General features: G+C 46.3%; 1 protein-coding gene across 1 annotated transcript in view; it reads right to left on the bottom strand.

Annotated features, from left to right (window-relative positions):
• Nucleotides 1–16,259, bottom strand: part of FAM149A (family with sequence similarity 149 member A) — a 107,616-nt gene extending 91,357 nt beyond the window's left edge. Inside the window, exon 1 of the mRNA XM_065405467.1 lies at nucleotides 15,778–16,259. Coding sequence (XP_065261539.1) covers nucleotides 15,778–16,259 — 482 coding nt within the window. The remainder of the gene's footprint in view (nucleotides 1–15,777) is intronic.
• Between the last annotated feature and the right edge of the window lie 8,944 nt (nucleotides 16,260–25,203).

Here is a 25,203-nt window from a genome sequence, read left to right as displayed (position 1 = left end):
GAAGTCTCTCAAGGCTACCCAGGGAAAGGAGTTAGAACTTGGGAGTGGTGGCAGCAAAACCAGATCTAAGTTGGTAATTCAGTTTAGAGGTTCACATGCAGGTCCCCATATCTGTACTCTAAAGTCCAGAGTGGGGGTGAAACCTATGACACAAGTCAAGAGTGAACCTTGAACAAAGATAAAAATAAGAACAGTACGTACATATAGAGGTCATCCTAATTGCATTAAAGTCTATGACTACCTTGCGGGGGAAGGAGGCGGGATGGGAGGGGGGTAAGGATGAGTGCTTACAGATATCCGGTGGGCTGTGAAGGGAGGGTTTATTCTGTTCGAAGAACTGAGTTACTGGGAGGGCATTGACCATATAAGCTTATTAATTGTTTACAGTCGTCAGTGCCTTTTGAGCTACTGAAATATTCTTGCTTGTTCTGCGGTTTTTGTCTTAGCTGTTAGCTAAATTATCATGTATTGACAGAAACTATATCCTCACTTCTTAGCAGCTTCTGTTTTTTCTGATGGCTAAATTTTAACTCCTTCCTGACAGTACAAACAGGGGAAGGACATCATTAACAACCCGAATTGGAATCTGGTGGGGACTCAAAGGAGCCCCAACCACCACCCCACCATTAGCTATTACGCAACTTGTATGTTCCAAATCATCTGTGTTGTTTTGGTTCTAATAAATAACTACGTAACTACCTAGCTATCTCCAATTACTGTATAATCAGCATTGGTTGTCCAATTTCTTGCAGGCATCACAGCAGAACTGGGTCTTGAGGCAGAATTAGAAAGATGAGAGGGCAGTGATCTAAAAATGGATTTGAACTTTATTCACAAAAATAAATGGCTAGTGCAGTATTTCCACTGCATTATATCTAAAAGATCTAAAAAGATCCCAGATATTTGTGCTTTGATTCTCTTTCATATTTTTAAACCGAACACTTCAGTTCAGAGCCCAAAACTGTTTGTTTTTGTTTGTTTGTTTTTTGGAACATATCTGCTAATGAAACAAATTGTTTGCTCAATAAGTGTTTATGGACATTTATTGTATCTGTTTTTCAAATTAACATTTTACACCGTGATGAGAAACACTGAAAGATAAAAATGTCCCCAGTCCTCTGCATTTTTTAAACTGTATTACCAATACTACAAGTGTTTCTTTTTATTAAATGTTTCCCATAAAACAAACAATTAGTTAAACACCTTAACTTAATTATTCTAACTTGTAGTATTATAAACCATTTAAATATCTAAGCTGAATTATTTTAGCTTGTAGTATTAAATACAGTTGGCTTTAGTATTCAACTGCAGATATTAATTTTGATGGGTTTTTTTATTTCAGAAGAGAAACATATGTTCTATATCTATTTTCTATTAAAATACAGGCAAACCCATTATCCAAATTTCATTTAGGTCCATCAGATCCAAAGTTTGCTGAAGAACATACCAAGTACACACTAAACTGTGTTCAGATCAAAATGTACAGCTCATTTTCTCAGCTAAATTTAAGTCCAAGTCCAACTGTTTTTCCTCCAAACGAAAAAATGTCCACCCTGTAACAAGGGGAACAAATACACTTAGAAGTGCCCTGTGTATGTGGAGAGCGCCCAATACACACTGAGGCACAAACTTGCATTTTGGATGAAAGAGTGGGAAAATGTGATCTTAGAGATGTCTCAATTGTTCAAAATTTGTTGACATTCTCCTAGTGCTCTTCTTCAATATGAATGCTTTTTAACTGGATTATGAAGCTACTGAGCATACGATATTGGCATTTTGATAATATGCATTTTTATACGACTCCTCTACATTTATCTGTGTTTGTGGATATATTTTAACTTTTTAATAGGAGCTTCAGTAATATCTATCATTTTGAAAGCTTACATTTATTTTTGCTTTGCCTCAATAGAGCTTAGTTTTATTTTGTATAGATATTAGACTTGGTAGGGATGAAAAGGTAGCTTAGCCTGAGTGTTTTTGCTGGCATTTCCCAAACCCTTGGCTTAAACTATGCCAGGTGAGATTTTAAACTATGCATTTAGTCGACAAATTAGCAAAGTCTTTTATTTTTAGGGTTTGTTCATATATGTTCTAGTGTTTTTCTATAATTTATTTCTAGCCCCAAGGGGTAATTCAGGAAATCTTTTGTTTACAGGGGCTATTACTATCAAAGGCCCCAACTCAGCAAGGTATTTCAGTAAGTGCTCGTTTTTAAGTATGCAAATAGTCCCACTGAATCAGGGCCTAAGATCATGAGGCAAAGTAACTGAAATCAATGAGAGTCTTTCAGCAGCTTCAGTGACTACTGAATCAGACACTAACTGAATCAAGTCCTCCGTGCTTAGTATCCTCACCTAATAAACTGCTCATTTAAGGGCCACAAATCCTTCCCTGTTTTCTTCTTCTAGTGTAACCCTTGAGCATCTAAAAAGCAAACAGCAAGTCTTTAATTATTATTTGCATTATGGTAGAATCTAGAGGCCTCAGTGAAGGATCAAGACCCCACCATAGTAGGCACTGTACATACATACATAAAATGGAAAAAAATGTCCCTACCAAAAGCTCTGAGATACTAAATGTCTTCATAATTATATTTGGTTATAATCTGTGTAATAATTCAATATATGTGTTACTTTTTCAACTTCTCAAAGAGAAGACTATGTTCAAGTTAATTAGTACAATCCAATGAAAGGATAATTAGTTGCAAGTCTTGTGTTTATAGTGCTGATCAGACTTTCTGCATTGCATAGTGCCCAAAACACTGAATTTGGATTTTGACAACTACATAACAATTTTGAAAAATCTAATCTTTGACACAAAGTTGAAAAGCTCATTAAAGTGTAAAGAAATAAATGTACACTGTTATAAGAAAATGTAAAAAAAAATTTTGCTGTGTACGTTAGGCCTGGTCTACACTGGGGGGGGAGGTCATTGTAAGATACGCAACTTCAGCTACGGGAATAGCGTAGCTGAAGTCAACGTATCTTATTTCGACTTACCACCCATCCTCACGGCGTGGGATCGACGGCCGCGGCTCCACTGTCGACTCTGCTACCGCCGCTCACCTTGGTGGAATTCCAGAGTCGACGGGAGCACGTTCGGGGATTGATGTATCGCGTCTAGACGAGATGCGATATATTGATCCCCGATAGATCGATCACTACCCGCCGATCTGGCGGGTAGTCTGGACGTACCCTTATTGACACAGCTTTCAAAGGTTGCATTAAAAAGCTAGAAAGTGAGTTTGTGTCTTTTCTACAGTGGATTCTTGGCCTATGTAGACAACAGGGCAAAGTGAAACAGACAATATGTAATTTACTAGCCAGATGCAAGGAAGAATGACTAGAGAGGATAAACACTGACTGGACAAAACTAATCAGCAACTCCAAGGCCATAAGAAGCACATAAGTAACAATAAGACAACTGTTGTAAGAAATAATGAAGAAATGAAAGCAATGAGTTTAAAAAGATAAAGAGCTACCAATTAGAGCATTAGCAGAATAAGTAAAAATGTATTAGAAAATATATTTAGAATGAACTATTTACAGATGAGGTAGTTTTAATAAATTGCACCTATACAATGTTACAAGACAAGGCAAAGGATGTGTGTGTTTAATGGGGAGGGGGATGGAACAATCCAGATCAGACCACCTTTATGATGACAAGTGGCTTACCTGTGCCACATTATGGTACCCTGCTCTATCTGCTTTACTTATATTTTATGCTTGACTAAGATGGTAATTTATTGTCCTAAAATATAAAATATTCTTATTAAAGCTATTATCTCACCAAGGCCTCTTTTTGTTCATGTAATGACCAAGTTTTGCAACACATGGTAATCAGACTACAGCCTTCTGTTACAGCAACAGCATTTATATGGGCGCTCAAGTCCAAACACAACCATTATGAACAGGAATTACAGGAGTTATGCCAGAGGAAATGTTCTAACACACAGCTAGTCATACAACTGTATAATACAGAGCACAGGCTATTCCAACTAAGGCCTTGTCTACACCCAGCCGCTAGTTCGGCGGCTGGGAATCGAAGTTCCGGGTTCGATTTATCGCGTCTGGTCTGGACGCGATAAATCTATCCCGGAAGCGCAAGCCGTCGACTGCAGTACTCCAGCTCGGCGAGAGGAGTACCGCGGAGTCGACAGGGAGCCTGCCTGCCGCGTGTGGACCGCGTCTGAACCACGGTAAGTTTGAACTAAGGTATGTCGACTTCAGCTACGTTATTCATGTAGCTGAAGCTGTGTACCTTAGTTCGAAGTTGGGGGTTAGTGTAGACCAGGCCTAAGAGTAGCTTTAATCTTGTTTTGGGCATTTGGCACTTAGGTCCCAAGTCCTCTCTAATTTCCTTTAAAGAAAAAATGAGCAAAGTGTAAGTCTCATTCTCATTGATCTTTCTGCTGCTTTTGCCTCTAATTCTTTTGCCCTTTTTCACTACCTCTCCTTTCTCAACTCAGGACTTCCCTCCGTCTCCTCTTACCTTACAACTTGTTCTTTCAATGTCTCTTTTGGTGGCTCCATCTCTTCTTCCACATCTGTTTGAGCCCAGTCTACTCTACAAACTTTTGCCAGCATAGCTACACTGGTCAGAGCTGGGTGACAGCTATGCCGGCAAAATCCCATACTACAGATGCAGTTATACTACCAAAACTGCACTTTTGCCAGGGCATGTGTCATAACTATAAAGGGAAGGGTAACAGCTCTCCTGTGTACAGTACTATAAAATCCCTCCTGGCCAGAGACTCCAAAATCCTTTTACCTGTAAAGGGTTAAGAAGCTCGGGTAACCTGGCTGACACCTGACCCAAAGGACCAATAAGGGGACAAGATACTTTCAAATCTTGGGGGGGGGGGGGGAGGAAGGCTTTGGTGTGCTCTTTGTTTAAGGTTGTTGTCCTCTCTTGGGACTGAGAGGGACCAGACATCAATCCAGGTTCTCCCCATCTTTCTAAACAAGTCTCTCATATTTCAAACTTGTAAGTAAAAAGCCAGGCAAGGCGTCTTAGTTTTACTTTGTTTTCTCAACTTGTAAATGTACCTTTTACTAGAGTGTTTATCTTTGTTTGCTGTACTTTGAACCTAAGACAGAGGGGGGTCCTCTGAGCTCTTTAAGTTTGATTACCCTGTAAAGTTATTTTCCATACTGATTTTACAGAGATGATTTTAACCTTTTTCTTTAATTAAAAGCCTTCTTTTTAAGAACCTGATTGATTTCTCCTTGTTTTAAGATCCAAGGGGGCTTGGATCTGTATTCACCAGGAGTTGGTGAAAGGAAGGAGGGGGGAAGGGTCAATTTCTCCTTGTTTAAGATCCAAGGAGTTTGGATCTGTATTCACCAGGGAATTGGTGAAAAGTTTCTAAAAGCTTCCCAAGGAAGGGAATGGTGGCAGCGGACCAGAACTAAGCTGGTAGTTAAGCTTAGAAGTCCTCATGCAGGCCCCCACACTTGTACCCTAAAGTTCAAAGTGGGGATACAGCCTTGACATGGTGGCACATGGAGTTCGTTTTAAACCCAAAAGCCAGTAAGATTTTTTTTCCTTCTAGCTGCTTGGAAAGCAGAGCTGAAGGTAGATGCATATCTTATCTCTCCTTGCCTGAAGGCAGAGGTGTTAAGTTTTTTTTAACAAGAGCCTTTGTTAAGAGAAGGGTTCAAAGTGAGAAAACTTTGACTGGTAAAAGGAATTTACAAGCTGAATTGTTTTTTTTTTCTTTTTACATCCTCCTGAGTAGCTAGTTAGAAAGTCTCTGTTAACTCAGCAGCAGCCAGAGCTGAGTACATCCCAGTTTCAGTAAACTGCAGAGGGGTGTGACCCAGCACAAGAAAACAGGAAAATGACTACCAAAGAAGTAGCTAACAAAATAGAACTGGCCAAACTAGAAGCAGAAGAAAATGAAAGAAAACATCAGAGACTGCTTCAAATTAAAAAACTTGAAACAGAGCAGAATGAAAGAGAAGAGAAAGCCAAAGAGGAGGCCCACGAAAGAGAAGAGAAAGCCAAAGAGGAGGCCCACGAAAGAGAGATGGAGCTGGAAAAAGCCAAAGAGGAGGCGAGAGAAAAAGAAAGGAAGCATGAACTGGAAGTAGCCAGGGCTAAGCAGGATGCATCAGACCATCCTAGCAACTCCTCTCCAGGTACCACTTCCCATCCCAGGAAATTCCCCACCTACAAGGCAGGCGATGATACTGAGGCCTTCTTAGAAAATTTTGAAAGGGCCTGCCTTGGATACAGCATCACTCCAACCCAGTACATGGTAGAGCTGAGGCCACAGCTCAGTGGACCCTTAGCAGAGGTGGCGGCTGAAATGCCTAAGGAACACATGAACAGTTATGAACTTTTTAAAAACAAGGCCAGACTCAGAATGGGGCTAACACCCGAGCATGCCTGTCGGCGGTTCAGCGCCCTAAGGTGGAAACCAGATGTGTCATTTACCCGGCATGCCTACCACATTGACAAAAATTGTGATGCCTGGGTATCAGGAGCAAATGTTAAATCTCTGGAAGATCTGCTTTCCCTAGTAAAAATGGAGCAGTTTTTAGAGGGTGTTCCTGAGGAAATAGAAAGGTACATCCTAGATAGGAAGCCCAAAACTGTAACCGAGGCGGGGGAGATTGGAGCCAAATGGGTGGAGGTGACAGAAAAGAAAAAAACTAGTAGCAGTTGGAGCGAATATCAGAAGGGGCAAGCCGAAACAAAACCTTATCACCGGGGACAACCCAAGGCCCCACCCACATCCCAAGGGAAACCCCAGACGCCTTCTCACCCCACCACACCAGTCTCCATCAACCAACATCGCCCCGGTGATACCTTAGCAGGGCGATGTTTTAAATGTAATGAACTGGGGCATATAAAGGCTCACTGCCCCAAGAACCCCAACCGATTACAGTTCATTACACCACAATCACACCAAAGATCCCCAGACCGAGATGCCTCTCTCATACCCTCGGAGCGAAGGGAAACCTTGAGAGTGGGCGGAAAGAAGGTTATCGCTTGGAGGGACACTGGGGCACAAGTGTCAACAATCCACCAATCCCTAGTGGACCCCAAACTCATCAATCCGGAGGCTACAGTGACAATTCAACCCTTCGTGTCACAGTCTGTAACCTTCCCTACAGCCAAGTTGCATGTCCAGTACAAGGGCTGGTCAGGAATGTGGACTTTTGCAGTCTGACAATTATCCCATCCCCTTGCTGCTGGGGGAAGACTTGGCCAACCATGTGAAGCTAGCCAAGAGGGTGGGAATAGTCACCCGCAGCCAGGCTAAGCAAGCTTTCACCCCCATCCCTGTTCCTGAGCCGTCCACCAGGGCCCCGTCTGTGTTACCGGAGACCCAAACACAGGTGGTGGAACCGGATCCCCTGCCAACGACTGCAACAGCCGTAGTGGATCCAATCCCAGAGACCCAGCCAAAGCCAGTCCCAGAACCGGAACTGGCAACACAACCAGCACCAGAACCATTGCCAGCACTGAGTCCAGCGCTTGCAAACCCGTCTACAACTCCAATGCCAGAGGGCACCAGCGAGCCTGAACTGGTAGAAGCAGCAGATAACCCTACCCAAGAGGCTCAGCCAGAGCCTGAAATACCACATAGTGCACCAGCGGACAGCAGTTCACAGTCAATGGAAACAGCCCCAGCACCTGCATCGCTTCCAGAGGGACCAAGCCCCAGTCCACAGTCCAAGGAGGAACTGATGTCTCCAGCATCAAGGGAACAGTTCCAGGCCGAGCAGGAAGCAGATGACAGCCTTCAGAAAGCTTGGGCGGCGGCACGGAGCACCCCACTGCCTCTCAGCTCTTCTAACCGATCCCGGTTTGTTGTAGAACAAGGACTTTTATACAAGGAGACTCTTTCTGGTGGGCACCAGGAAGACTGGCATCCTCAAAGACAGTTGGTAGTTCCCACTAAGTATCGGGTAAAGCTCTTGAGCTTAGCCCATGATCATCCCAGTGGCCATTCTGGGGTGAACAGAACCAAAGACCGGTTGGGGAAGTCCTTCCACTGGGAGGGAATGGGCAAGGACGTTGCTAATTATGTCCGGTCTTGTGAGGTGTGCCAACGAGTGGGAAAGCCCCAAGACCAGGTTAAAGCCCCTCTCCAGCCACTACCCATAATTGAGGTCCCATTCCAGCGAGTAGCTGTGGATATTCTGGGTCCTTTCCCAAAGAAGACACCCAGAGGAAAGCAGTACGTACTGACTTTCATGGATTTTGCTACCCGATGGCCGGAAGCTGTACCCTTAAGCAACACCAGGGCTACAAGTGAGTGCCAGGCATTAGCAGACATTTTTTCCAGGGTAGGGTGGCCCTCCGACATCCTTACAGATTCGGGAACTAATTTCCTGGCAGGGACCATGAAAAACCTGTGGGAAGCTCATGGGGTGAATCACTTGGTTGCCACCCCTCATCACCATCAAACCAATGGTCTGGTGGAAAGGTTTAATGGAACTTTGGGGGCCATGATACGTAAATTCATAAATGAACACTCCAATGATTGGGACCTAGCGTTGCAGCAGTTGCTTTTTGCCTACAGGGCTGTACCACATCCCAGTTTAGGGTTTTCACCATTTGAACTTGTGTATGGCCGCGAGGTTAAGGGGCCATTACAGTTGGTGAAGCAGCAATGGGAGGGGTTTACGCCTTCTCCAGGAACTAACATTCTAGACTTTGTAAGCAACCTACAAAGCACCCTCCAACACTCTTTAGCCCTTGCTAAAGAAAACCTAAAGGATGCTCAGGAAGAGCAAAAGGCCTGGTATGATAAACATTCCAGAGAACGGTCCTTCAAAGTAGGAGACCAAGTCATGGTCTTAAAGGCGCTCCAGGCCCATAAAATGGAAGCGTCGTAGGAAGGACCATTCACGGTCCAGGAGCGCCTAGGAGCTGTTAACTATCTCATAGCCTCCCCCACCTCCAACACAAAGCCTAAGGTATACCATGTTAATTCTCTTAAGCCCTTTTATTCCAGAGAATTAAACGTTTGCCAGTTTACAGCCCAGAAAACAGATGACGCAGAGTGGCCTGAAGGTGTCTACTACAAAGGAAAAAGGAATGGTGGCGTGGAAGAGGTGAACCTCTCCACGACCCTTGAACGTCTGCAGCGATAGCAGATCAAGGAGCTGTGCACAAGCTTTGCACTCTCCCGGGAAAGTTTCCCGGAGTCAACTGGTTAAAAATTGTTCTTGGACTGGAACATATTGTTAGTTTTTTAATAATCAGTAGTATGTCTAAAGGTACATGTGTCTTATTAACTCTGTTTTCTCCTAGAGCTCCAGGAAAAAATCACAGCCAGTGTGGAACCGAACGTCCAACACTATCTGTGATTTGGGGGGCGTGTCATAACTATAAAGGGAAGGGTAACAGCTCTCCTGTGTACAATACTATAAAATCCCTCCTGGCCAGAGACTCCAAAATCCTTTTACCTGTAAAGGGTTAAGAAGCTCGGGTAACCTGGCTGACACCTGACCCAAAGGACCAATAAGGGGACAAGATACTTTCAAATCTTGGGGGGGGGGAGGGGGAAAGGCTTTGGTATGCTCTTTGTTTAAGGTTGTTGTTCGCTCTTGGGACCGAGAGGGACCAGACATCAATCCAGGTTCTCCCCATCTTTCTAAACAACTCTCTCATATTTCAAACTTGTAAGTAAAAAGCCAGGCAAGGCGTCTTAGTTTTACTTTGTTTTCTCAACTTGTAAATGTACCTTTTACTAGAGTGTTTATCTTTGTTTGCTGTACTTTGAACCTAAGACAGAGGGGGGTCCTCTGAGCTCTTTAAGTTTGATTACCCTGTAAAGTTATTTTCCATACTGATTTTACAGAGATGATTTTTACCTTTTTCTTTAATTAAAAGCCTTCTTTTTAAGAACCTGATTGATTTCTCCTTGTTTTAAGATCCAAGGGGGCTTGGATCTGTATTCACCAGGAGTTGGTGAAAGGAAGGAGGGGGGGGAAGGGTCAAATTCTCCTTGTTTTAAGATCCAAGGGGGTTTGGATCTGTATTCACCAGGAGTTGGTGAAAGGAAGGAGGGGGGAAGGGTCAATTTCTCCTTGTTTTAAGATCCAAGGAGTTTGGATCTGTATTCACCAGGGAATTGGTGAAAAGTTTCTAAAAGCTTCCCAGGGAAGGGAATGGTGGCAGCGGACCAGAACTAAGCTGGTAGTTAAGCTTAGAAGTCCTCATGCAGGCCCCCACACTTGTACCCTAAAGTTCAAAGTGGGGATACAGCCTTGACAGCATGTCTATAGGAACACTTAGGGTACGTCTACCGATCGATCTATTGGGGATCGATTTATCGCATCCGATCCCCGATTGCTCTGCCGTCGACTCCGGAACTCCACCACGGCAAGAGGCAGAAGCAGAGTTGACGGGGGTGTGACAGCCGTCGATCCCGCGCCACGAGGACGCGAAGTAAGTGATTCTAAGTCCATCTAAGATACACAACTTCAGCTACGAGAATAGCGTAGCTGAAGTCGATGTATCTTAGATCGATTTTCCCCCCCAGTGTAGACCAGGCCTTAGTTGCAACAAGCTGGAGTGTAAATCTACCTGGCACTGGCCTGCCACATTCTATCTGTCCTTGCGGACCCTGCTGCACACTGTAAGTTCCCTAGTATACTTAAATCTTCTCCCATTTTAAAGCGGGGTAGATCGGTGTATATACATATACCAGCAAAGTGTCCCTAGTGCACACTCGGTCTGAGTCCTACAGGATCCATCCACTGTCGCTTCTTTTTTCATACTACACTGTTCAACTATGTGATCTCATTCATTCCCTTGACTTCAACCACTATGCTCATGACTCCCAAATCTACTTCTCCTTTCTTGACCTCCCATCTTATACTGCTGCCAGGGCCAGTGCTACCATTTAGGCCAACTAGGCGGTTGCCTGGGGCGCCAAAAATCAGCGCCCCCAATTTTTTTTTTTACAGCGTTCGAGCGGCCACTGCGCTGGGAGGGAGAGGGAGTCTGAGCCGCACACCATGTCAGCGCGCCGCCGGCAGCCCTCTGAGCTGGGCACCCTCCGACCCCATCCCCCCCACAGCCCTGACCCCCAGCTCCGAGCCCAGCCCCTCTGAGCTGGACACCCTCCTGACCCCATCTCCCCACAGCCCTGAACCCAGCCCCTGTGAGCCGGGCACCCCCCAACCCAGAGCCCAGCTCCCCACCCAGCCCTGGGCAACAGCAGCACCACCCCCAGGCAGCGACAGCCCATTGGTATCAACCATCACCATCACCCAGCAACAGCCCATTATGTAACTGCAAATGTATACATACCATTACAGCTTTTAATGTTTTTAAATAATGTATTTAGTGTATTTTCAAATTATTACAAATTAATTTTTGAATGTATTTCACTAGTTATTTTTTACATTTCCAAATACATGTTACTATAGTATTGCAACTTTTTTTTAATGTAAGGGGCCCCCGAAATTGCTTTGCTTTAATTCTAAATTATAACATGTTACTCTGTGACCGTGTATTGTGTATAATGTATGTGATTTATTTTGGGGGGAGGGGGGGCACAAGGTGGAAGTTTCACCTAGGGCGCAAAATATCCTTGCACCGGCCCTGACTCCTGCCTCTAACACTTCCCCCAGATCTCTCCCCAGAACCTCAACTCAATGAATCAAACTGATTTATCTTCACTCCTAAATCTTTTCCTCTATTTCTTTCTCCGTTTCTGTTGATTTTACCACTATATGTTATTACCAAGAGTCATAACCATGAGTCATCATCAACTCCCATGAAGTCCTCTTCAGCAGCCTCTCCTCCCCTTCTATCTAGGCCCTTACCAAGTCCTTTTGTTTCTTCCTCTACAATACCAAACTTTGCCACTTCTTTTATGATTACTGCCAACATACTAGCACATACCCTAGTTTTTCTCTCTTCTTGACTACTGTAGCCTTCAGCTCTCTTATCCAAAACTGTTCCCAAAAATCATAGAATCATAGAAATGTAGAGCTGGAAGGGACCTCAAGAAGTCAGCTAGTCTATCCTCCTGCACTAAGACAGGGCCAAGTATATTCTGACCTTTGTCTAACCTGTTCTTAAAAACCTCCAATGACAGGGATTCCACAACCTCCCTTGGAAGCCTATTCCAGATCTTAACTATCCTTACAGTTAGAAATGTTTTGCTAATACCTAACCTAAATCTCCTTGCTGCAGATTAAGCCCATTATTTCTTATCCTACCTTTAGTGAACATGTAGAATAATTGAACCTCTTCATAACAGCCCTTTAACACATTGCAAGATTTATCAGGCCCTGCTCAGTCTTCTTTTTCAAGATTAAACATGCCGAGTTTTTTAAGTTTTCCTCATAGGTCATGCTTTCTGAACCTTTTATCATTTTTGTTCTTCTCCACTGGATTCTACAAATTGTCCACATCTTTCTTAGTGTGTAGCACCCAAAACTGGACAAAGTACTCCAGCTGAGGCCTTACCAGTGCAAACTAGAGCAGACAACTACCTCCTGTGTCCCACTATATGACAATCCTGTTAATACACCCCAGAATGATATTTGCCTTTTTTGCAACTGCATCACATTGTTCACTCATATTCAATTTGTCATCCACTATAACCCCCAGATCCTTTTCAGCAGTACTTCCTTCTCGCCAGCTATCCCCATTTTGTAGTTGTGTATTTGTTTTTGTTTTTCCTTCCTAAGCGTAGAACTTTGAACTTGTCTTTATTGCCTTTCATATTGTTGACTTCATATCAATTTTCCAGTTTGTCAAAGTAGTTTTGAATTCTACCCCTGTCCTAAAGTGCTAGCAAACTCCCCCAACTTGGTGTCATCCACAAATTTTACAATCATACCCTCCACTCCATTCTCATGCCATATATTCTCATAACTTGCCATCCCTGAAAAATTGATCAAGCTGATAGAAAACATCTACAGCAAGTTGATGAGTGCAGTGAGGGTAGATAAGAAGCTGATGAAATGGTTCAGGATCACTGGAGGAGTGACAAAAGGATGAATGGTATCACAAGATTTGTTCAACTTGGTACTGGAAGCAGTAATAGCTGTAGCACTGATACATGAAATGGGAAGAGTCATGTTAATATGTAGAACGACAGTGCATAACCTTAGATTTGCAGAGGATATTGACCTCGTGGTACTGAGCAAGATTTACAGAGAATAACTGACAAGGTTGACAATAAAAGCAGAAAATTCATATTGAACATCAGCATGGAGAACACAAAAATTATGGCACTTGGAAGACAAGAGAAAGAGGTAAAGTTCAAATTCAGAGACAAAAAACTAGAACAAGTGGAAAAATGTGCATACCTTGCATGCCTCTATCAAAGAATGGGAATTGTGAAGATGACATAAAAAGAAAAATCAGACTGGCCACTACTGCATTTGCAAAACTCTGCAAGATCTGTAAGGCTAAAAACATTTCAATAAAAACAAAAATCAGCATATACCAGACAACTGTCATGACACTAATGCTCTATGGGGTCAGAATGCTGAAGTACGAGTATATCTGACGATGAAAGATTTTGACTGCAGAAATTAACGGGCTCGGGGGTAATGCTGACAGTTTCAAAACTGCAGAAAATAAAAAGATGGAGATAAGAAAATGGATAGAGCAAGAAATAATGCTATTACAGAAGATTCAGAAAAGACAACTGTGGTGGTTTGAAAATGTGTCAAGAATGCAGCTGAAAAGTATACCATACATGACAATACATACCAAAGTGCAAAGAACTGGAAATAAGAGGAAGACCAAGGATGTGTTGGATAGATATGATGAAGAATGACATAGAACAAAAAGATTTCAAGATGTACCAGCTTCACAGCTTTGATCAAGACAGAGTGGTGGACAGACTTCAATCGGGCCCATCGTTGCTTTTGAGCTGACAGACAGGAATCAAAGACGACAACAACTCCTCTCCACTTCATTATGCAAGTTTTCATTAATGGAATATTGAATATTATCAGACCCAGGACAGACCCTTGCAGGACCTCCTAGATGCACCCCCCTGGTTTGACAGCAAACCTTGGTAACTACTCTTGGAGTACGGTATTTCAACTAGTTGTGCACCAACCTTATAATTTCACCTAGACCACATTTCCCTTGTTTTCCTTATGAGAATGTCATGTGGCACTATCCCAAAAAGCTTACTAAAATCAAGATACATCACGTTTACATCTTTCCCCTATCTAGTAGGCCAGTAACCCTGTCAAAGAAGGAAAATAGATAGCTTTGGCATGATTTATTCTTGACAAATCCATGTTGGCGATTACTTATAACCCTATTACCCTCTGACACTCCTCTGCCTTTTCTACCAGTGTGACTTTCTGCACTTCCAGAATTCCTGTTTTCCTCACAAAGTTCAAGTTACTTTACTTTCAGAACACTGCACATTCTCCTCCTCCACATGCTCCCATCTTATATTTCATTACAAAAAGTTATGAATATTACTGTAGTATCACATTGATATATATTCAATTTTTATGCTGAGAAAGTCAAGAAAATTGAAATCATAAGTGACCTCAGCAATCAATGTTACAGCTTTGTCCAACATGATTTTCACATCAAAATAATAGTTGATTTCACATATCAATTTTATATTATATATTAAGGACTAAAAGAAATCCAGACACATATTTTGCAACACAACGCTGTTTTCAAATACCCCAATTAAAATATGTTCTCACTAGCAGCATTACCAAATATTTGTTTTTCTCTGATCATAACTGTGCTAACTTTAGCCACTACTGAAGCATGATATGGGCATAATATAATATCCATAACTTTATAATTTTAGCATGTATTTTTCTTTTATAACTTTAGCAAAGGTAATTAGCTGGTAAATTGGCTTCACTACACTTGATGTTATTGGAGCTATGCTGCTTTACATCAGCTGAGAAAGTGCCCTGTTTTCTAATGTGGTACAACTTTCTGTAAGCAGAACATCCCACAGTGGAATCACACAAAATCCACATTTAAGTGGTTGGATATGTGTAGTTGTCTTTAACTATAGTTGAAGTTAAGCATTTTCAAACTCAACGCTGGAAAAGTTCAGATACAAAGAAAGTTTCCAATCTGTTTTAAAGTATCTCTTTACATTATATTTATGAATATAATTCAAATGTGTACGTCAACACACAGCAGGCATGTTGAAGCAGCCTTTTACAATGAGCACAAGTGTAAAAATAATCCTATGGCAACACATCCTCATTTGAGCTGCCAGGCCCTTTTACCCTCTCCTTTGCCTTAGCTGGTTTCTCTGCTGAGCCCCATTTTTAACAGAATGATTTTACCCTACCAGGATAAAAAGAAATACGTGAAACTTCATTTAGGAGAGTATTACACATCCTGGGAGGACGGAATCTGATCTCAGCTACCCTGGCATAAATCCAGTCACCTTGTCGATGGTGGTAGAGTTGCTCTGGATTCATTATACCTGTGTAACCCAGTGCAGAATCCAGTCCTCTGTCCCCAGGAGCACAGCTGATTTGCACAGGAGCATTTTAAACCTTTTCTCCCAAACATGGGTCCTTCCCAGAGGGGAAAGTTCATTAGCGCTTTGGGCACCCCAGGGGCTCGCTGCATGATTGGGGCGGTTAGGTTACCCATTAGGTGGGCAGGACGCAAGCTCCAATATACCCCTTACCCTAGCCCTCCCAACACAAAGCTGAGCTTTTCCTCGACCAGAGAGCCAGACTCTCCCAACGCCCCCACCCCCTGGCTGCCTGGGCAGGGGGAAACCCTGCGCCATTTGGGACCCAGACACAGCCCCCCCAGCCATTCCCCACTCACGCTAGGTCGGCGGCGTTAGAGGCGCAGGCTCGGCCGTCGGGGTCGCTCTCGGCCACCCCCTCCTCGCCGATGTCGGGCAGGGTGACGAAGAGCAGCGGCTTGGCGCTGGGGGCTGCCCAGGCGCCGGGCTCTCTGTCCGCGGGAGCCGCTGCCTGGCGCGGGGAGCTGCCGCCTCCGCCCGGGGGCAGCGCCACCCCAGCCCCGCCACCGGGAGCCGCCCGCCCCGGGAAGCCCCCCGCTAGTGGGGGGAGCGGCCGGGGGCTGACGGGCAGGGAGCCGGGCACGGGAGCGCGGGGGAAGGACGGGGCGGGCAGGGGCTGGAGGGGAGACGGGGGAGGCAGCGCCCTGGACGCGGCAGGGCAGCCGGGAGCCGCCCCGGGCACGGGGGAACAGGAGGAGGCGGCGGGGCCCGGGGCTGGAGCCGCGGAGGGCTTGAAGAGCCTGGCGAAGATGGTGCCCAGGTCCAACACCGCCACCTTCATGGCTGCGCGCCCGGCCGCAGCCGCTCGCAGCACAGCGAGAGCAGAGCCCGGGGCGCGGAGCGGGCAGCGCCCGCCAGGCGGGGCAGGGGGGCTGAGCCTCCTCCCCCCACCTCCAGCCAGCCGAGCCCGGGGCCAAGGCGGGGTGTCCCCCCGTCACTGGCGAGCGGTGCTGGCCACGCTCGCTGCTAGGGGCTACGGGCTGGCAGGTTGCCGCAGGTGCCCGAGAGAGAAGCAGCAGCGAAGGGAGGGGGCGGGGGTTGCTAAGCTAAACAAAAACCGAGGAGCTGCGGTAATTGGGTGCTTGACTGCAGCTCCAGGGCCTGGGCCGTGCGTGGGAATTGACAGTATGCATCACGCACAGCTCCACCCGGCATAGCCCTTAACAGGGGACGTGTTGCTGAAGAAACAGACCTGTCCAAATTATACATCATCTAGGCTGGACAAAAACAGTCTGCTGGAGCTGAACAAACCCCCTTGGAACAATTCCTGGCTGGCCAAAGCAAGAGCTCTGTGGGAGGCGGGGGAGGGGAACGTGCAAAAGAAAATGGGACTATTTCTGCATGTCAAACAAAGCATGTTTCTGAAAAGGCTTTTGGTTTTAAATAATGTACTCTGTTTGGAATGAGGAACATAGTTCTTAAAGCTAAAATCCCAGCCAAATCAGCTCTTAGGTGAGTCTGTCAAACAAGGGTTTGTGGTAAAAGGTGTTAACTGTTCTGGCAAGTGACAAATCACTCCTGAGAAGAATGGATGAAAACTGGCTGCCTAGGCTCAATCCTGCTAAATCCGGCGATGTTGTTCGGTTAGGTGAAAGGGACTGGGGGAAACATCAGGAGTAATTTCCCCCCTTTGATTAAGATAGAATATCACTTTCCATTAACAAGGTTTGCAAACCAGGGTCCTGATACTGCCACTCCTAACACTTGGGTTAGGATAGCATTCAACATCCCTGTGGTGGGAAGAACACCTCAACTGCCCAACACTGTGGCCTTTAATTTCAAAAGGGGGAACTATACAAAAATGAGGGGGTTAGTTAGACAAAAGTTAAAAGGTACAGTGACTAAAGTGAAATCCCTGCAAGTTGCGTGGGCCCTTTGTAAAGACACCATAATAGAGTCCCAACTTCAATGTATACCCCAAATTAAGAAAAACAGTAAAAGAACTAAAAAAGAGCCACCGTGGCTTAACAACCATGTAAAAGAAGCAGTGAGAGATAAAAAGACTTCCTTTAAAAAGTGGAAGTCAAATCCTAGTGAGGCAAATAGAAAGGAGCACAAACGCTGCCAACTTAAGTGCAAGAGTGTAATAAGAAAAGCCAAAGAGGAGTTTGAAGAACGGCTAGCCAAAAACTCCAAAGGTAATAACAAAATGTTTTTTAAGTACATCAGAAGCAGGAAGCCTGCTAAACAACCAGTGGGGCCCCTTGACGATGAAAATACAAAAGGAGCGCTTAAAGATGATAAAGTCATTGCGGAGAAACTAAATGGATTCTTTGCTTCAGTCTTCACGGCTGAGGATGTTAGGGAGATTCCCAAACCTGAGCTGGCTTTTGTAGGTGACAAATCTGAGGAACTGTCACAGATTGAAGTATCACTAGAGGAGGTTTTGGAATTAATTGATAAACTCAACATTAACAAGTCACCGGGACCAGATGGAATTCACCCAAGAGTTCTGAAAGAACTCAAATGTGAAGTTGCGGAACTATTAACTAAGGTTTGTAACCTGTCCTTTAAATCGGCTTCGGTACCCAATGACTGGAAGTTAGCTAATGTAACGCCAATATTTAAAAAGGGCTCTAGGGGTGATCCCGGCAATTACAGACCGGTAAGTCTAACGTCAGTACCGGGCAAATTAGTTGAAACAATAGTAAAGAACAAAATTGTCAGACACATAGAAAAACATAAACTCTTGAGCAATAGTCAACATGGTTTCTGTAAAGGGAAATCGTGTCTTACTAATCTATTAGAGTTCTTTGAAGGGGTCAACAAACATGTGGACAAGGGGGATCCGGTGGACATAGTGTACTTAGATTTCCAGAAAGCCTTTGACAAGGTCCCTCACCAAAGGCTCTTACGTAAATTAAGCTGTCATGGGATAAAAGGGAAGGTCCTTTCATGGATTGAGAACTGGTTAAAGGACAGGGAACAAAGGGTAGGAATTAATGGTAAATTCTCAGAATGGAGAGGGGTAACTAGTGGTGTTCCCCAAGGGTCAGTCCTAGGACCAATCCTATTCAATTTATTCATAAATGATCTGGAGAAAGGGGTAAACAGTGAGGTGGCAAAGTTTGCAGATGATACTAAACTACTCAAGATAGTTAAGACCAAAGCAGATTGTGAAGAACTTCAAAAAGATCTCACAAAACTAAGTGATTGGGCAGCAAAATGGCAAATGAAGTTTAATGTGGATAAATGTAAAGTAATGCACATTGGAAAAAATAACCCCAACTATACATATAACATGATGGGGGCTAATTTAGCTACAACGAGTCAGGAAAAAGATCTTGGCGTCATCGTGGATAGTTCTCTAAAGATGTCCACGCAGTGTGCAGAGGCGGTCAAAAAAGCAAACAGGATGTTAGGAATCATTAAAAAGGGGATAGAGAACAAGACTGAGAATATATTATTGCCCTTATATAAATCCATGGTACGCCCACATCTCGAATACTGTGTACAGATGTGGTCACCTCACCTCAAAAAAGATATTCTAGCACTAGAAAAGGTTCAGAAAAGAGCAACTAAACTGATTAAGGGTTTAGAGAGGGTCCCATATGAGGAAAGATTAAAGAGGCTAGGACTCTTCAGTTTGGAAAAGAGAAGACTAAGGGGGGACATGATAGAGGTATATAAAATCATGAGTGATGTTGAGAAAGTGGATAAGGAAAAGTTATTTACTTATTCCCATAATACAAGAACTAGGGGTCACCAAATGAAATTAATAGGCAGCAGGTTTAAAACAAATAAAAGGAAGTTCTTCTTCACGCAGCGCACAGTCAACTTGTGGAACTCCTTACCTGAGGAGGTTGTGAAGGCTAGGACTATAACAATGTTTAAAAGGGGACTGGATAAATTCATGGTGGCTAAGTCCATAAATGGCTATTAGCCAGGATGGGTAAGAATGGTGTCCCTAGCCTCTGTTCGTCAGAGGATGGAGATGGATGGCAGGAGAGAGATCACTTGATCATTGCCTGTTAGGTTCACTCCCTCTGGGGCACCTGGCATTGGCCACTGTCGGTAGACAGATACTGGGCTAGATGGACCTTTGGTCTGACCCAGTACGGCCTTTCTTATGTTCTTATGTTCTTATGGGTGGATAACTGCATACTGAGGCTCTGCACAGGCACAGAAATCTGTGAGCTAAAAATTTCCAGAGTGAGGCCTAGAAGTCTAAATGGCTTCTCAGCTGTTTATGGATCTTTGGATAGCAATAATGAAGAGTTCAGTTTTACATTTGTGCTTGGTTGAGAGACATTGCAACTTTTCCTATAAGATGCAGACCTCACAACCACAGTTATCCATGCCATAGTTTCAGTTCGGCTTATTGCAGTGTGCTTTATTGGGCAGAACACCCAAAGACTACTATTTGAAGCTACAGCTAGTGCAGATTGCAAGTCACTATAGCTTGGAGATTCTAGGCTGTTGGAATGTTCCCCTTAAGACCTGCAGGCAACATAAGTTAGAGCAGCCTTCAGATCTGCACACTTTGCCCCAAGATGTGGGGCCACAAAGATATCTGGAAGCCACCTTTGCCCATTTTGTCAGCCACAGCCTGGTTGGACCAGAGAGTCTGGTCAGGTGTTTCACTATTGATTAGTGCCTCTCAAGGGGTATCACAAACTAAAATTATGAAAATTTTCTTCCATTTTGAGTGTGCGCACTCACACACTGGTTTAATACTGTTGCTTGTGCATAAAGATCTACCTTTTTTAAAGAAAAAACAAAAGTATTTAGTGAGATCATTTAGATTGTTACAGTTTACTCATCAGGGAGTCTCCTTGGTGAGGCTAAGTAGTCTATGTATATTATGATTAATTACCGGAAATCAAACTGCAATTGATTCCTATCTTAATGTTCTCCAATCAATTTTTAACAAAAGAAACATTTTGAAAATATGCATCTCTGAATAAAGTTTAGATATTGGGGGAAATATTACAAACAGGTTATTACTATTAATATTTATTACTATACAAATAAACAATCATAATAATCTTAATTACAATAAGAATTAGTAATACAACTACCATCCAGAGGATTCATTTAGGATAGGACCAAAGAGAGAGGTCAAAAAGGGTACAGTAGTCAAGACCAGAGATGAGCCTGCACAAGACTTTTGGCAGCCAAATAGGAAGAAAAATATGAAACTAGAGAGAAACTCTATGGCAAAAGAAGCAGCAGATTTGGACACAAAGTGGAGTGTGGGTGTAGTGAAGCAGAGTGGCTTCCCTCCCCTCCCCACTGGAGGGCAAGGGACTACTACACTTGGTGGAGAACACAGGTAGCGCCCCCTCCTCTGAGATAAGGGGACGAGCCAACGACAGCGGTAGACAGAACCCCTTCACCCTTCCTCAATTTAGGAAGGATGGAGGTCGAGAAGTTGATTAAATGGCTCGCCAAGAGCCAGCAGCAGCAGCAGCAGCAACAACTGCTGCAACAGCTCAGGAATCAGCAACAGCAACTGATTCGAGAACTGGGGGCCCAGAACTGTGAGCAACAACAATAGTGCTTGCAGCAGCTTGCAGCACTTCGGCCGACCCCCACGGGCCCCAACCCTAGGGGTGCCGCGGCCCCAGCTGACCGCACGGTGCCGGTGCACTTGGCAAAAATGGGCCCCAAGGATGATCCCGAAGCCTTCCTTATCATGTTTGGCAGGGTTGCCTACACAGGAGCAATGGGCCATCTTATTGGCTCTGTACTCGACGGCCTCAGCCTAGGCCATCTACTGGGAGGTCCCGGTAGGGAAGCCCAAGAGTATGGGTAGTTGAAGGCCGCCATCCTTGATGCACTTGAGATCACACCAGAGACATTCTGGCGGTGGCTCCAGGAGAAGAGCTACCCTCCCGGGGCCTGACCAAGGGTGGCAGCCCAGCAGCTGAAGGATGCCTGCTGGCGCTGGCTACAGCCCGAACGGGGGGCAAAGTCACTGAACAAGTTGTGCTCAAACAATTCATACATATCCTTCCAACTCGAGGCCCTGATGGATGACTTGTTGGTGGCAGAGGCCACTGTTGGGCCTGGGGCTCAGCCCATGAACCTGGTGATGGTTCCCCCTCCCCCTCCTGGGAAGAGAAGACCAGGGCCAAAAGGAGCGAACCCTGACCCGGCCCAAGACACCCTGAGAGATGGGAGGTCAGCAAGCCCCAACACCCACCCCCTACAGCGCCGCCATTACCTGAGGACATAGTCGTCATGGGGAAGCCCCAGACTGCAGGCAAGCCAATGCCCTCACCCAGCTCTACAGTCTGGCCCCGTCGCCCCAAGATCGGCCCTTGTTTCACTTGCAGCCAATTTGGACATCTCAAATGAGAATGTCCCATGATGGACTGCAGTTTTGGCCAAGTCTGTTCCGGGGAGGCCCCGGGCCCGTAAGCAGCCCTTGGATAAGCTGATAATCCCCCTTAGCATGAACATAGTCCAGGTATCCACTCTCCTTGATTCAAGGTGCAGGCAGGCTCTCATCCGCCAGGATCTCACCCCATGTCCAGACCCGCTGTTGGGTGTCATTCAGCTGCAGTGCATCCATGGGGATGTGAAGCCCTATCCCAAGACCCGGGTCACCCTGACTGTGAAAGGGGAGACACGGACCACGATGGTTGGGCTGGCACCAAGGCTGGCATACCCCATCATCTTGGGCTGTGACTGGTGGGGGTTCCCGGAGGTCCTGCATGAGATAACCACAGGGCTTCCCCAGCCTGAAGTAGCCAAACCCCTTGAGGAAGCTGACAGAATCTCTGAGGACCCTGACAGGGAGGACCAGCAGGCTAGCAACCCTGACCCCAGTCTCCCGAAGGAAGAGGTTGAGCCTGGACAACTCACTTGGGAAGAACCCACAAATTTGGGGGCCGACTTCAGCTGGGACCAATGAGAGGATCCCTCACTTAGCCAGGCCTATGAACAGCTGGCTCGCATTAATGGGACCCTGACAGAACCCCACCAGGCAACAGTGTACCCCCACTTTGAACTGACCGGTAACTGCCTGTACTGAATCACCCATGACCTAAATTCCCTGTAAGCTGCGTGGCCGCACAGCAGCCTATTTAGCACCATGGAGGTGCTTAGGGAACCCACCTGGGAACTTGCTGCTGCCGGGGGAGGGGTGCCCCACCCCCAACCCCAACTCACCCTGCGGCCCGGACTCAGCCATGGCCAGAGTGGTGCAGCCCCGGGCACGGCCCAGACCCAGCTGGGGCTGGGGGAGGGGCACCCATCCTGCAGCCCCAGAGCTCCTGCAGGGGGGACAAGCTCCTCTCCCCCCCAACCCAGGTACTGCTGTGGGTAAGAGAACACTGGGGGGAATCCTCTCTCCCCGCAGGAGCCCCAGAGCACCCTCCTGCACCACAAACCCCACATCCCTGGCCCCCCCCAGAGCCCGCACCCCCAGCCGAAGCCCTCACTCCCTGCCCCCAACCCTCTGCCCCAGCCCTGAGCCCCCTCCCACAAGAACCCCTCGGCCCCACCCTCACCACATGAATTTTGTTTTGTGCACCAATATGGAGATGATGTGTCACACATCACATAACAAAATTCATTTCGCACGTGGGTGGGAAAAATTAGACCACTGCCCGTGACCCTCAGACCCATGAAACTTGAGCCCAGCTGGTGGTACCCCGGTGCCACTGACATGCAGTTTTGTGTCTTGCCCATGATGTCCCAGTGGCTGGGCAGCTGGGCCATGAGAAAATCCTAGCATGAGTTCTGGCCTGATTCTTCTGGCCTGGAGTGCATAGGGAGGTGAAAGATTTTTGTGATTCCTGTCCTGAGTGCCAATGAGCAGCCCCGAGGGACGTACTGAGGGTGCCCCTCATCCCGTTGCCAGTGGTTGGCACCATTCGAGAGGATCACCATGGATCTCATGGGGCCCCTCCTGAAGAGTGTCACAAGATTCCAATACATTCTGGTGGTTCTAGATTATGCCACTCGGTTTCCAGAGGCGATCCCCCTTTGAACATCACTGCCCGGATGATTGCCATGGAGCTCCTGAAAGTCTTTGCCTGCGTAGGTCTCCCCCAAGAAGTTCTGACAGACTAGGGCACCAACTTCACATCAAAGCTCCTTCGCCAAGTCTGTAGCCTTCTAGTGAGGCGCACGCTGGGCCCCTCTGGTTTCAGCCCCTGTTGCCCTCTTCAGTCAGTCAGTCCAACCAGTCAGATGCAACACCAATGTTCTTTATTTACAGTTGTTTTCCCACCACCTATGTAAAGGTTTCGCAGCCAACTTTGCCAAGTGCAGGCTTGGCCAGCAACAGACCAGAAGGCTCCTGGCTTCCACCTCCATCTATGCTTGGCCATTCTCCATTCCCCCTTCTCTCTGGCTTTCTCCCAGCCTTTATAGCCCAGGCTAATGAGGCTGGCAAGTGCTGCCTGTTACCAGGCAGACATTGGGCTATCCAACCAGTCCCAATCTGTTCCCCTTGATTGGGGCTGGAGTGGCAGGGGCTGATTAAGTGCTTCTCACTCAGCACCCTGTCACAAGCCTACTGGGAATAAAAAAATTACAGACCTCTATATACCACCCACAGATGGACGGGCTGGTGGAATGTTTTAACCGAACACTGAAGGAAATGTTGTGGAAGTTCCCCCGGAAGATCTTAACCAGTGAGACCAACTTATCCCACCTCTGTTACTGGCCATCCGGGAGATCCCCCAGTCTTTGACCAGGTTCTCCCCCTTTGAGTTGTTATATGGCCAGCAGCCGAGGGGGCTACTAGACCTTATGCATGAAAACTGGGAGCAAATGCCATCTCCATTGCAGGGCCTCCTCCAGTATGTCCTGCAGCTTCAGGAGCAGTTAACCAGGGTGGGGGATCTGGCAAAGGAAAACCTACAGAATGCGCAGAAGGAACAAGAGCGAATGTATAACAAAGGAGCCCAGGGGAGGACCTTTGCGCCCAGTGAAAGGTACTGCTCCTACTACTTTCCGAAGAATCAAAGCTCCTCGCATGCTGGCAGGGGCATTATGGAATTATTAGCCAGGTCAGGCCGGTCACCTATGAGGTGTCCCAACCCAACCGAAAGAAAAAAATGACAGGTCTACCATGTCAATTTGTTAAAGGCATGGTGGGAGCAGGAGGGGCTGCTAATCACCCCGTATCATAGGCGCCGACTCCATGGGTGCTCTGGGGCTGGAGCAGCCACAGGGAAAAATTAGTGGGTGCTCTGCACCCACTGGCAGCCAAGCTCCGCCCCCCCCAGCACGTCACGTTCCCGCTCCTCCGCCTACCTACCTCCCAGTGCTTCCTGCCTGGCCGCCACCAAACAGCTGTTTGGCGGCATGCTGGGAGGGAGGGGGAGGAGCGGGAACATGGAGGGCTCAGGGGAGGAGGTGGGGAAGAGGCGGGGATTTGAGGAAGGAGTTGGAATAGGGTCAGGGAGGGGGTGGACTTGGGACGGGGCAGGGCCTTGTGGAAGGGGTGGAGTGGGGGCGGAGCTGGGAGCAGAGGGGGGTTGAGCACCTACCGGCGGGAGCAGAAGTCATCACCTATGCCCCGTACCTCCTGGAACTGGACCTAGGACCCAAATCCCCCTGGTTCCACCAACTCGGAGGAGCCGCAGCTGGGGGATACCCTGACTGAGGAGCAACTGAGGCAGGCCAGGAGCCTGTTGAAGTCATTCCCCAAAACCTTCATGGTGCAGCCATGGCACACCACGCTAGTTTAACATAGAATATTGATGAACCTGGAAGAAGTCATCTGAGAGACCACAAGGCTGTTGCCCGGCCACACCGGTGAA

This window comes from Emys orbicularis, chromosome 5, assembly GCF_028017835.1.
Source record: "Emys orbicularis isolate rEmyOrb1 chromosome 5, rEmyOrb1.hap1, whole genome shotgun sequence".
NCBI classification, from domain to species: Eukaryota; Metazoa; Chordata; order Testudines; family Emydidae; genus Emys; species Emys orbicularis.
The sequence above is the reverse complement of the archived record's forward strand: the minus strand, read 5'-3'. Positions and strand labels throughout refer to the sequence as shown.